At 50.6% G+C, this 10,653-nt stretch overlaps 1 protein-coding gene and 1 long non-coding RNA gene across 2 annotated transcripts; one reads left to right on the forward strand and one right to left on the reverse strand.

Moving 5' to 3' along the window:
* Window positions 1–329: 329 nt before the first annotated feature.
* Window positions 330–3,255, reverse strand: LOC147235932 (serine protease 23-like). Its single transcript, XM_086144311.1, has 2 exons — window positions 3,071–3,255; window positions 330–2,534 (listed from the first exon to the last, which is right to left on the reverse strand). The coding sequence occupies exons 1-2, from the start codon at window positions 3,094–3,096 to the stop codon at window positions 1,376–1,378; spliced, it is 1,185 nt and encodes a 394-aa protein (XP_086000437.1). The 5' UTR covers window positions 3,097–3,255; the 3' UTR covers window positions 330–1,375.
* A 44-nt stretch (window positions 3,256–3,299) lies between these two features.
* LOC147235933 (uncharacterized) lies at window positions 3,300–10,471 on the forward strand. Its single transcript, XR_015105952.1, has 3 exons — window positions 3,300–3,353; window positions 9,429–9,630; window positions 9,921–10,471. It is a non-coding gene; the product is annotated as an uncharacterized LOC147235933 (long non-coding RNA).
* Window positions 10,472–10,653: the final 182 nt, after the last annotated feature.

Below are 10,653 nucleotides of genomic sequence, written 5' to 3' on the forward strand. Positions count from 1 at the left end.
AGGGTTTCCTTCCCTCCGCTCGTTCGTAATCTGCCCTCTCGCATGGAACCCCAGATTATTATCCTGACCCAGTTGACCCTCCGCGGACACAAATCCATGCAAAGGGACGCTGGAAGCTGTTTGGTTGAGGTGCTGCTTGTGTGTGTGTGTGTGCGCGTGGGGGGGGTTAAAACCAACAAACCTGGCATTGGAGGCGACAAGCCCTCCCGCCGGCGTCGGCTGGGAAAGTCCGACTTCAGTCTTCTTCCGGCCTGCGCGGGTGGAAGGGGCGTCTTTTGGGGCTCCTCTCTCGTGCCAGGATGGTGAAGTCACAGGAATCGGTCGGATTGTTTCATTTAATTTTTTTTTTCCTTTTAGAAACAGTTCCCCCTCAACCCACGCCCATTTCTGATCATGCTTTTTGGACATCTGAATTAAAACCTGTCAAAAGTGGAGGCCACGCCATGACTCGCGTGCACAGAAGAAACATGTGACCCGGTTTCTTATTTTAAAGCATATATTTCATTAAAATTCAGGAGTTTCTGAAACAAATGCAATTTCACCAAAGTTAAAAAGAGGTAAAAGCGAAAAGGGAAACGGGAAGAGAAGGGGAAACAAAAGTGCTTAAGATAAAGTGGCTCGACCCCTGCAGTGCCTCTTTGTGGCCACTAGAGGGCGCAACATTCAAAGTGTAGCATCAATGGCAGCTTGAAGATCATTCTGTGCAGCTTTTTTGGGGGGGGGGGCTTTGTGAGAACGTGCCGGAAGAGGAGGCCTGAGACCTGCGGCTCATGCAAATGTCGTGAACGGTCTCGATGTAATCTAGCTAACACGTGCCGGTACCTTTTTATCTACTTGTAGCGCAGATATCATCCGCCACGCGCGATCATCTACGGATGCAAAAAGCAAAACATTCCAGCTCCTCCAGATGTTTTTTTTTTCTCTCCAAAGTCACAAACGTGGTTCTTTTGGTAGCTGACAAATACATTCATCCACTTGGGTTTTAAGTTCCTCCAGAGTCTGAGACGGTGCGTTCTTTAGTATAAGCTCAATTTTAGAATAGAACATGAAGAAATGCAAGAAGAAACGAAGGCCTTCTCCGCGCTTTGCTTTGGACCCGTTCGGCGTCTCCTCACCTCGCGGACGTCGGAGGCTTTCCGAAAACCTCGTCATCGGGATAAGACGTCGGCGAAAAACCCTCAGACCCCCTGAAGCCAGTTCTTCCTCCCCTCTTGATGCGACTAACTAGTATTTAAGGAATGTGTAAATATGGAGCCTCTCGAGCGCTAAATATGTCGCCGTTTCCACAGCGGCCGGGTTCGGTGTTCTGTGGACCGGATGAGAGTATTTACAGAGGACGTCCCGGGTTCCCCAGTTCTCGGCGCCGCCCCCCCCCTCAGCCCTCCCTGCAGTCCACGAAGTTCCCCTTTATCCAGTAGCAGATCTGGGCGTACTTGAGCGGAGTGATCCTCACCGCCACGTTGAACTCCTGGGACGCCCCCTGCCGCTCCACCCACTGGTGGCCGGAAAACACGCCGATCACCTTCCGCTCCCAGCGCCGGCGCCGCCCGTCCCACATGCGGGCGTAGACCCCTGAGCCGCTGGCGCCGGGCTGGGCGTCGCAGTGCTGGTACAGCAGGTCCGAGGTCTCCTCGCCGGCCCGGCAGAAGCGGTACACCAGCTGGCCCGGGCGGTCGTTGTCGAACCCCGAGAAGTGGACCCGCCGGCCCGGCAGCCTCTGGGCGGCGGGGCTGACGCCCAGCTTCATGTGGCGCCGTTTGTGGGGCTTCTTCAGCTCCAGCAGGGCGTAGTCGTAGTCCATCCCGATGTCGTTGGCGTTCCCCTTAATCCAGCCTTTGGGCACGTGGGTGCGCTTGGCGCGGATCCACTGGAACTTCATCTTGTCGGCGCCGGTGGCGTTGGAGAGGAGGGGACGGGCGGAGGAGCCCGTCTGTTGGTGTGTGGGCTTTAAGAAGCCCACCCGCAGCTTCTGGGCGCCCTTCACGTAGTTCTTCCCGTCGTGGACGCAGTGGGCCGCCGTGAGGACGTGGCGGTCGCCCACCAGGGTGCCCGAGCAGCCCGTGGACAGCTTGACCGCCACCGAGAACGGGTACTTGAGCAGGTAGCCCCGCCCGGCGATGCTGAACCGCCCGTCGTGGCCGAAGATCTGCCGCTTCCGCCGCAGGCGCGACCCCTCCGCCTGCTTCATGTACGTCGGGTTGGTGTTGTAGCCGTAGATCCCCACCGCCGTCTCCGTCAGGTGGCCGTTGGCGTGCAGCGTCTCGTAGGCCAGGAACCGCCGCAGGTCCCAGTAGCTGCGGCGAGGGGCGCTCCTGTGGCACTCGGGGTCGCAGGCGGACGCGACCTCCAGCCGGGCCGGAGACGTGAAGTTGGGCGCCGGCCCGTCCTGCGTCTGCTGCGGGAGCACCACCGGGATGTGCTGCAGGATCCACCGGGGTCGCCAGGAGGAAGACGACGACGACGACGACGACGACGACGACGAGGAGACCGGCGAGAAGATCAGAGGAAGCAGGAGCGGAAGGACGGCGGCCGACCTGCACAAAAGGAAGGTGACCCACTGCACCCCGACCTCCGCCCGCCTCCACGCACGTCGCCGAACCCCAAACATGCACCGCGAGAGGGAGACGGTCAATGACATTTCGCTCCAGTCTCCATTGGGATGTTTTACGATTTTCACATATTTAGAGGATAAATCACTGCACGCACACACACACACTGGGATGAGGGTGTGTGTGGTCATGAGACGAAGTGACAAGAAATGCTCTCGTGTTTTCGGTTTCCCTGCATCCCGAGAGTGTATAATATATTACATTTATATAGATTTTAAGAAATGCATCTAACCAAGACTGATTAGTTTCGCGAGGGATGAAATAGAAAATAATAAATACATACAACAGGGTTTCTTAAGTCAGAGGAAGGAATTAAAAACAATAAAAGTAAATGTAGATTATAAAAAAAGGGATTATTCAAAGCTCGGATCAACAGCGACATAGATTTGATTGTTTCTAACATCTATTATTTTTGTGTTTCTTTAAATAAAATCGCCGGCGGAGCTCCTGGAGGTCCTTACCGGGCGGCGGGAGCCCGGGAGCGCATGGTTCCTCTTCTGCAGGGGGGGGTCGGAGGTGGAGGTGGAGGTGAAGGTCCCGGTGGAGGAGCACCTCTGGGACGGTGAGAAGGTACCTTCTCAAAGGCGTCCGGCTGACGGCGGTGCGCTGCGGACGCGGGGCTCCGGAGGAGGTGGTGGACCGCCGGGCTCCAGGAGGAGGAGGAGGAGGAGGAGGAGGAGGAGGAGGAAGGTCCCCCTCCCCGTGTCACATCTGCCGGACTCGGTCATGTGATTCGACGAATCGGTGAGCCCGCTGATCGCATCGAAAATCGATCATAATGATCATAATTGTATTGATAAGCGTCTGTTTTTATCACTCTTTTACAATGGAGAACAGTGGATGAAAACAACATGCAGCGCAGTGGCAGTTGCTGGTATTAATATACACTGCTTAAAAAAACTAAAACAACACATCCTACATGTGAATGAATGACCTTCTTATTCCCTTTCCATAGTTGAATGTACTTACAACAAAACCACACAAAAATGATCAATTGAAATCAAATGTGTGAACACATAGAGGTCTGGATTTGAGGTCTGGATTTGGAGTCAAAGTGGAAAAACAACTCTGATGTAAGGTCCTTAAAACAGGTCAAACTGAATCCGTGTTGTTTCCTAAGTGGACAGTTTGATTTCACACAAATGTTCTCTTTATTTTTTTGAGCAATTTTTATTTATTAAATATGTGGACGCTGCATATTCGTTATATATGTAAATATCCTACCAGTATCAGCCCTGTGTTACCCCTCCATTTGCTTTTATTTATCAGGAAACATCTTTTAATATTCCGTTTTTCATATATTTTTGACATTTATTAATCCTGGTGATAACTTACAGACACTCATATGTAAGTCATCGCCTTCTTGAAATAACAATTTGTCATTTTTCTAAGTTCCTAAAAAAATAAAGGAAAAAAAGTGAAAAAAAAAAAAAAAGACAATTATCTGAAATTGTCTGCATGGGTTCCTCTGGGATCTCCAAACACACGCCGGTTCATCCCTCAGTCGTCCGAGTGTGTGAAGGAGAGGATGAAACACCGCTCGTTTTGGTCAGCGGTTGGAGACCAGAGCTCCGGATGGTTGACTCGGAAAGGAACCGGCGGAGAACGACGTTAAACTTCAAGTTCCTGCTTTGGGAACAAAACAACCCGGCCTCCTTTCAAGGTATCCGAGGGTCGTCCTGCAACTCATTAAAGATCTGAGGCCGGGCCAGGACGCAGGGCGGACCTGCTGGCTCATCAAACGCTGTGCGAAGTAACACGGACCCCCTCCCATCCCATGACACAGATCTGCAATTAACACACACACACACACACACACACACACACCTCCCTGGAACAGAATCTAGGGCAGGAGGTTCTGCCAGTATCTCGGCCTCCTCGTATTAACCGATCGGCTCTCAGGCCCGTCTGTCGCCGCCGGTTTCGGGTTGTACCAAACCGACGGAGCGGTATTTTTGTCCGGGCGTCCTGAGCCTTCAATGGGCGCTAATACGAGACCCCCCAAAAAAAAAAAAGATTGCATTTGTTGTGGATTGTCCTGAAAGAGCCCATTTGTTTGGCGTTGCCTGCTGTTGTCATGGAAACCCACATTCCCCGAAGGACTGTCCGTGCTCTTTGTTTTCTCCCTCCCACTCTCGTGCTTGTGGTCGCAGACAATCAAGCAAGTGTGGTGGAGCTCACATGGACCTCGACGCCCCCCTTCTTCATGTCCCGCTGTCCGGCCCGCCGTCTCCCCCCTCCAGCTTTGTGTTTTCCTGTCTGCGAGCCTCTTGGGCTCCGGTTCCGTGCACGAAAACATATCTAACATCTCTCCAAATCTTGGACCCGCCTCCCTCGGCGGCGGCGGGAACAGCTGTTTGGCAAAGCGAGCAGACGTCTCCGGGGGAAACTTAATCCGGAGTTTGAAGCTCGGAATCCGAGGAGGGGGATAATTCGGCGTTTGGCCCGGGAATGGGATGTGGAGCTCTTAAAAACGCCTCCGAGACGGTCATCGGTGTCACCGGGTCTGAGTTGAAAGGCCTCCTTCATGAAGCCACTCGGCTCGCTCGGGCCCCGGTACCTCCGGCTTTGTCCGGACCGGGATCGGGTTTCTTTTTTGGTCGCCCTCCGAAAGCCTGCCCTCGGCGGTTTCTGTGACATTTCAACTTCAACAAAGTCCTGGTTAAACTGGTTAAACATCACCAACGTGTTTTAAGTCACTTTGCTTGATGAGCCATATATCCCCTAGAGGGCAGTGCAGAGTTCAGAGTTCACTTCCAAGTTCTGTTTCGGCCACTAGCAAACATTGGCAACTGTTTGGCCATTTCTCCCTTGTCTGTTGAGTTTTGCCCTGTAATCCAGGTCGTGTTTAATTCTTGTCAAATCTTGTTGTGGCGACTGCAAATATGAGCCCGGGTTGCGTAACTTGGTTGAACCTTGTTTCTGTCCAGCAACTCATGAATTAACTTGATGAGCCCTCTTGACTTGGACAAACACCCCACCCAAATTTCAGGAACTCCCCAAGGGCTTTCGGTAGGTAGAAGGGAAGTCGTTTCTCAGTAGAGCAGTGAAACATCTTCCAGAGGAAAAACAAATCCATCTGACAAAGACTCCTCTCAGGTCATACCGATGCCATGTTGCCTTCTTGTTCTCTGTTCCCTTTCCTGGTTGCAGTGGAGCATACCGCGCCACCCTGCCCTACTGGCATCCACATCATGGAGAAGATGATTTCTGTGGCCGGTTCTTCATATTTTCTCCTTTCCAAAACCTCAAATTATGTGTTGCCCAACCCGGCCTCCAGGCCTCCCCGCTAATCCCACACCAAAACCCGTTGGCGTAGCAACAGGGCATAACATCACCTCAGCGGGAAAAGACTTGCTGAATTTTAAATAGAGTTATTGTTAAATTGTTGTGAACATTTGACGCTGCTTGGTAGCGACTCCTGCCGTACATTTTGATTCAGCCAGCTCCACCAAGTCTTCGCTTCTCCGCTTGCAGCTCCTTGATTTATCGATCGGGCCGGAGCGGAGTTCCCGCGGCTCGAGCTTAGCGTTGAGAATTTGAAACTTCCCATCGGTGTATTTACTGGCGTGTGCGAGCGTCCGTCCCACACACGCCTCAGCTTCGGCAGCGCCTCCCTATCCCAGCAAGCTGATCGGACGTGAACCCGCACCATCCAGAAGCCAAGGTAAACAGAATACCGTGATATAGGCGCGTGTATGGAAGTGCTCCCCGTGTTCCAGCAGTTAACCCCCACCCAGCATGACCATGTTGGATGGCTGGTGTTTGCTAATAGGTTTCGGTTTGCGCCTTGAATTTGCGTGAAACCCTTCCGGCTTGGCTCGCCGTCCGATTCCCCCCCCTCCTCGTCGGGAAGTGACTCACCTCCCTGCGAACAATACTCCGGAACGCTTCAATTTTTGTTTCTCTTGTTTGGTTTACAGTTTCAAGTGATTGTGTTTCTTCGGAGAGTACCGGCCCTTTTCAAATTCACCCTGTATCCATAACTTAATGATTTAACTTGGAGTTAAAGAGTAACAAGCTGGGTGTGACTTTGCGAACCAGTTCGTGCGTCTCGGCCTCGACGTGCTTGGCTCGGGCCGCTTTGGTTACATCGTGGCTCTTCGAAGACCGCAATGGAAACCACTCGGCTGAAAAACAAGGCCTGAAACGGTCAAATCCAGCAGACCCCCCCCCCCCTTCAACCAGCATTGTTAACATATTTAGTTTTAGGGACAAACATTAAAAGTGTTTAAAACCAAACATGCAAACAGCCTGTTGTGAAATCTTGAGGAAGCGAGGCTGAGGCCTGCAAAGCAGTTCCCATCTTCTCCCCATTCCTTGTAGCTTCTCCAAATTCACTCAGTCATGTGATTGAAGAAATTGCGGGAATGGTTTGGTGCAACTGTGTGAGGTCCTGTGATTGACAGGTGACCGTTCTAGGCTACCCCCACACACACACACACATACACTCGCAAAATTACTGCTGACCCCTCCAACCGCTCACCCGTGATCCTCTGTGCAAGATAAGCACATTCAGATGAATGAAGGAATGAACCAGATGGAAATGACAGTGTCATCAGCATAGAGGTTTAACATGGATAACATAAGGCGCGACTTCACATCCATTCACATCATTTTTCTTTTTTTTTCCCCTCCCCTGTTTTATTCTTATTCTCGTTCCCGCTGCCGTCTGGGATTCAAGCAGATGTTTTTTTTTATCGCCCTTGTCACAACAGCACCGAACCCAATTTGTCTCAGAGAAGCAGATACGGACAAAACAAGCCTGGTGTGTTTCTGTATGCTTTCGGTTTAATACAAGCAGCATGTTTGTTTAATTGGAATCCTTTTTGGGTGAACGCTTGCGGTCAGTCACATCCCGGTCCAAGTTTGAGTCACGACGAGCAGCCGCCCAGTCCCGAGAGAAAACGGCACAGGCTAGTGGCGGCGTATCGATCCCAGATATGATGAACTCCTGTTAAGACCTTTTTTTTTTTTTTTTTTTTTTTCAGGGCCGACTTCCAAGAACGCTCTCATCGGCAGAGCCGGCCGAAGGCGAGCATTCTGGAACGGACATTCTCGTTCCTCCGTCGGTGGCCGAGCTTCACGGTCGCTTCTTTCAGTCGTGACGCCGACTGAAATGTGCAGTGTCCGATGTGCTCACGAAACCCCGCCTCCTCCTCTTAGCGCTGCACGCTTGACGACGAAACCTCTTCCTTGCGCCGACCCGCATCAGGCTCCGTTGCAGGTCGACCGCCGGTTGTTTTCCGATGGAACAACAACGACAGAGTTGAATTAACGAAAAGCCGCCGCCGCTGTCGAAGCCCTTTGCTCACAATGAGCCCACAGATGACTTCTGTGTTCAGTCATGTGATCACTCCATGTGATGAAGGTGCAGGCCGTCTTCTAAAGTTACGGAAGTCACGAGTCTGAACGCTGTAAGGACTTTTTATTCGCCATATAAATGCGCCTCGCCGGAGGGTGGTGTAACACCGTCCCCGCTGTAATATAACACGACATTCAGAGTTTGTTTTGATTTGTCCACCGATGAACCATTTCCTGTTTCCTACAGATTGGTAAACAAGTCTGACAGGGTCGTCGGACCATCGGTTGTGTTTTGTGGTAATTGCAAGTACGCGAAAAGGTTACTGCTTCTCGTTTTCCACGTCGCTCAAGGGACGTCAACGTCAGGGTTTTTTGTTTTAGTTTTTTGGATGATGTTCGGTGTTTGTGCTCTGAGGAATCATCGGAATCTGAACCCTTCGTTCATACCGGTCGCCAGTTTAAACAAAAGTACAAAGCAAACGACAAATCAATAATTCGAGTCGGATTCATGAATGGATTTTGACGTTGTTTTCCTCGGATAAAATCCGTGTCATTCATTCATTCTGGACGGGAGGCGGACTGCATCCGTTCACTTCTCACACATAGAGTGTGTTTTTAATATTAATGCTAGCATTAGCGCTGGCTAACTCCAACTAGCTTACAGGGTTTTGGCAGTGGGGTTCAATGCATTTCCTTTTCAGAATAGTAGTAAATCTTGACAGCGATCACGTTTAAACGTTGCCGCAGATTCAACGAGAATGTTTATCTTGGTTTAATTAAGAATAAGAATAAGAACAACTTTATCCATCCCGAGGGAAATTGTTGTGCCAGAGTTTCAAGTAAAACATAACAATAATAGAGTTAAGGCTAAAAAGTGTTTTGAGGCCTTTGTCAAAGTTAAGGTTATAAAGTGTTTTAAGGTCTTAAGGTCTTATTATCAATTTCCGTCTCTGACACCTAAAACAATCTTTATTTCCTGGACCTTCCCCTCCAACGACACTCAAGATCTCCGGCTGAGTTTCTCTGGGCGAGCCCTGCCTCACACCCCAACCCCCCCCCCCCCCCCACTCCCCCAGAACAAGGGTTGCCATGGTAACCGCCTTAACCAGAGCACAATCACTGACCAGCAGGAAGTTTGGGAGCTTTTTCGGGGTCAATGAGAGCTTCCATGTGGGAAAGGGTGTGCGCACAGCAGGGGGCGGCGCGGTGGAAGGTGGGGGTGGCTGCTGCATCACTCTGACTAAAGTGTGTGTGTGTGTGTGTGTGTGTGTGTGTTTGAGAGGGGGGTTTCCCATGTTTTCATGACAGTAGGAATATTATTTTCCAGTGTTTTTCTCAGCGTCACATCACCGGTGTCAGGTTATTTTGTGGTTTCCTGTCTGCGCCCTGCGTCGCTTCTTCCGCCCATTGTGTGGCGGATCTGTCAAATATTTCCACATTCCTGATGAGCGCCATTTAAACCCCCCTCCTCTCACCCCGACCCCCCCCCCCCCTCTCCCCGGCACCCTTTTGCAGATCCTGATTCTTCGGCGGGAGCAACATCCCTTTTTGGACAGAAACCTAAATAAAACCGTCGAGTTGTGATCAAGATGGACGTCGGGGAACTGATGTAAACGGACACTTCTTTTGAGGCCTCTGGTCTGTAAAGCACACGACGTACGGATCCCATCGGGGAGACCAAGGCGGAAAATGGCTGGGTGCCATTTTGGATCAACCGGTCAGTGAATAATTATGTCACCCCACACACACACACACACACACATGCATGGGTTATTAACATCATTCTCACTCCTCTGATTTCATTCCCTACATCGCTGTGGTTTATGCGAGTCAAATATCGTCTCATGCACAGACCCCAACCCGTGGTATCTTCCGGAAAACACACACACACACACACACACACACACTGGTGCAATTACTCGAGCTGCTGCAATGCTGTTAACCACCATCTGTTCACAGCTGGCTCGTATTGAATCCTCTCGTGTCTCCTCCCAATGCCAAACGCAGCCAAACTGTCCTGCAAAAGAGGAGGAAGGAGGAAAGAGGAGGACCAGAAGAACAAGAAGGGAAAAGTCTGGGACCTGATTCATCGCAATAAAGCATCAACACGCCAGATTTTGAGTGAGAGCAAAAGACGAAGATGATCTGCTGTGGTCGATTAGCAGGTGACGATGTGTGTGTTTGTGTGTGTGTGTGTGTGTGTGTGTGTGTGTGTGTTTACCCTACAACATGAGGAATTAAGTGCAGCACAGAGCAGAAGCCAAAATTCATATTGGGGAGAGCGAGTTTTATTCCCAGATGGCTGAAGGAGCTACCGACACACTCCCTCCGTCAACGCTCTGACCGGAAGTAGTACTTTCTCTGCTAATCTGATTGGTACTTTCTATATTTGTGTAATATGTAAACAAGCAGTTAAAAATATTCATTTTATGAAGAACAGGTGACATAATAGCAGTGGAGGGCTGTCAGGGCCTGCGAGGCCTTCTCTGCTGGCCTAAAAAAATATGTGAATCACAGATTGATTTAAATTTTTGTCCATAAATACTTGGTCTGTCCGCTTCCTGTCATGGCTTCTTACCTGGCTGTGCTGCTTCCGGACAAGTATGTTCATATTAAAACATTTAACCAGTCACATTTCAGCCATTATTTGTTGCCAGACGGGGTCAAATAAAAAGTCAAATAAAATCTGCCTGGCGGCCTGCAGAATCAGATTCATAGGCGCTCTGGCAAAAAATAAGTG

Source organism: Fistularia commersonii, chromosome 3, assembly GCF_037954325.1.
Source record: "Fistularia commersonii isolate RoL2024-O1a breed Wild chromosome 3, RoL_Fcom_v1.0, whole genome shotgun sequence".
NCBI lineage: Eukaryota > Metazoa > Chordata > Actinopteri > Syngnathiformes > Fistulariidae > Fistularia > Fistularia commersonii.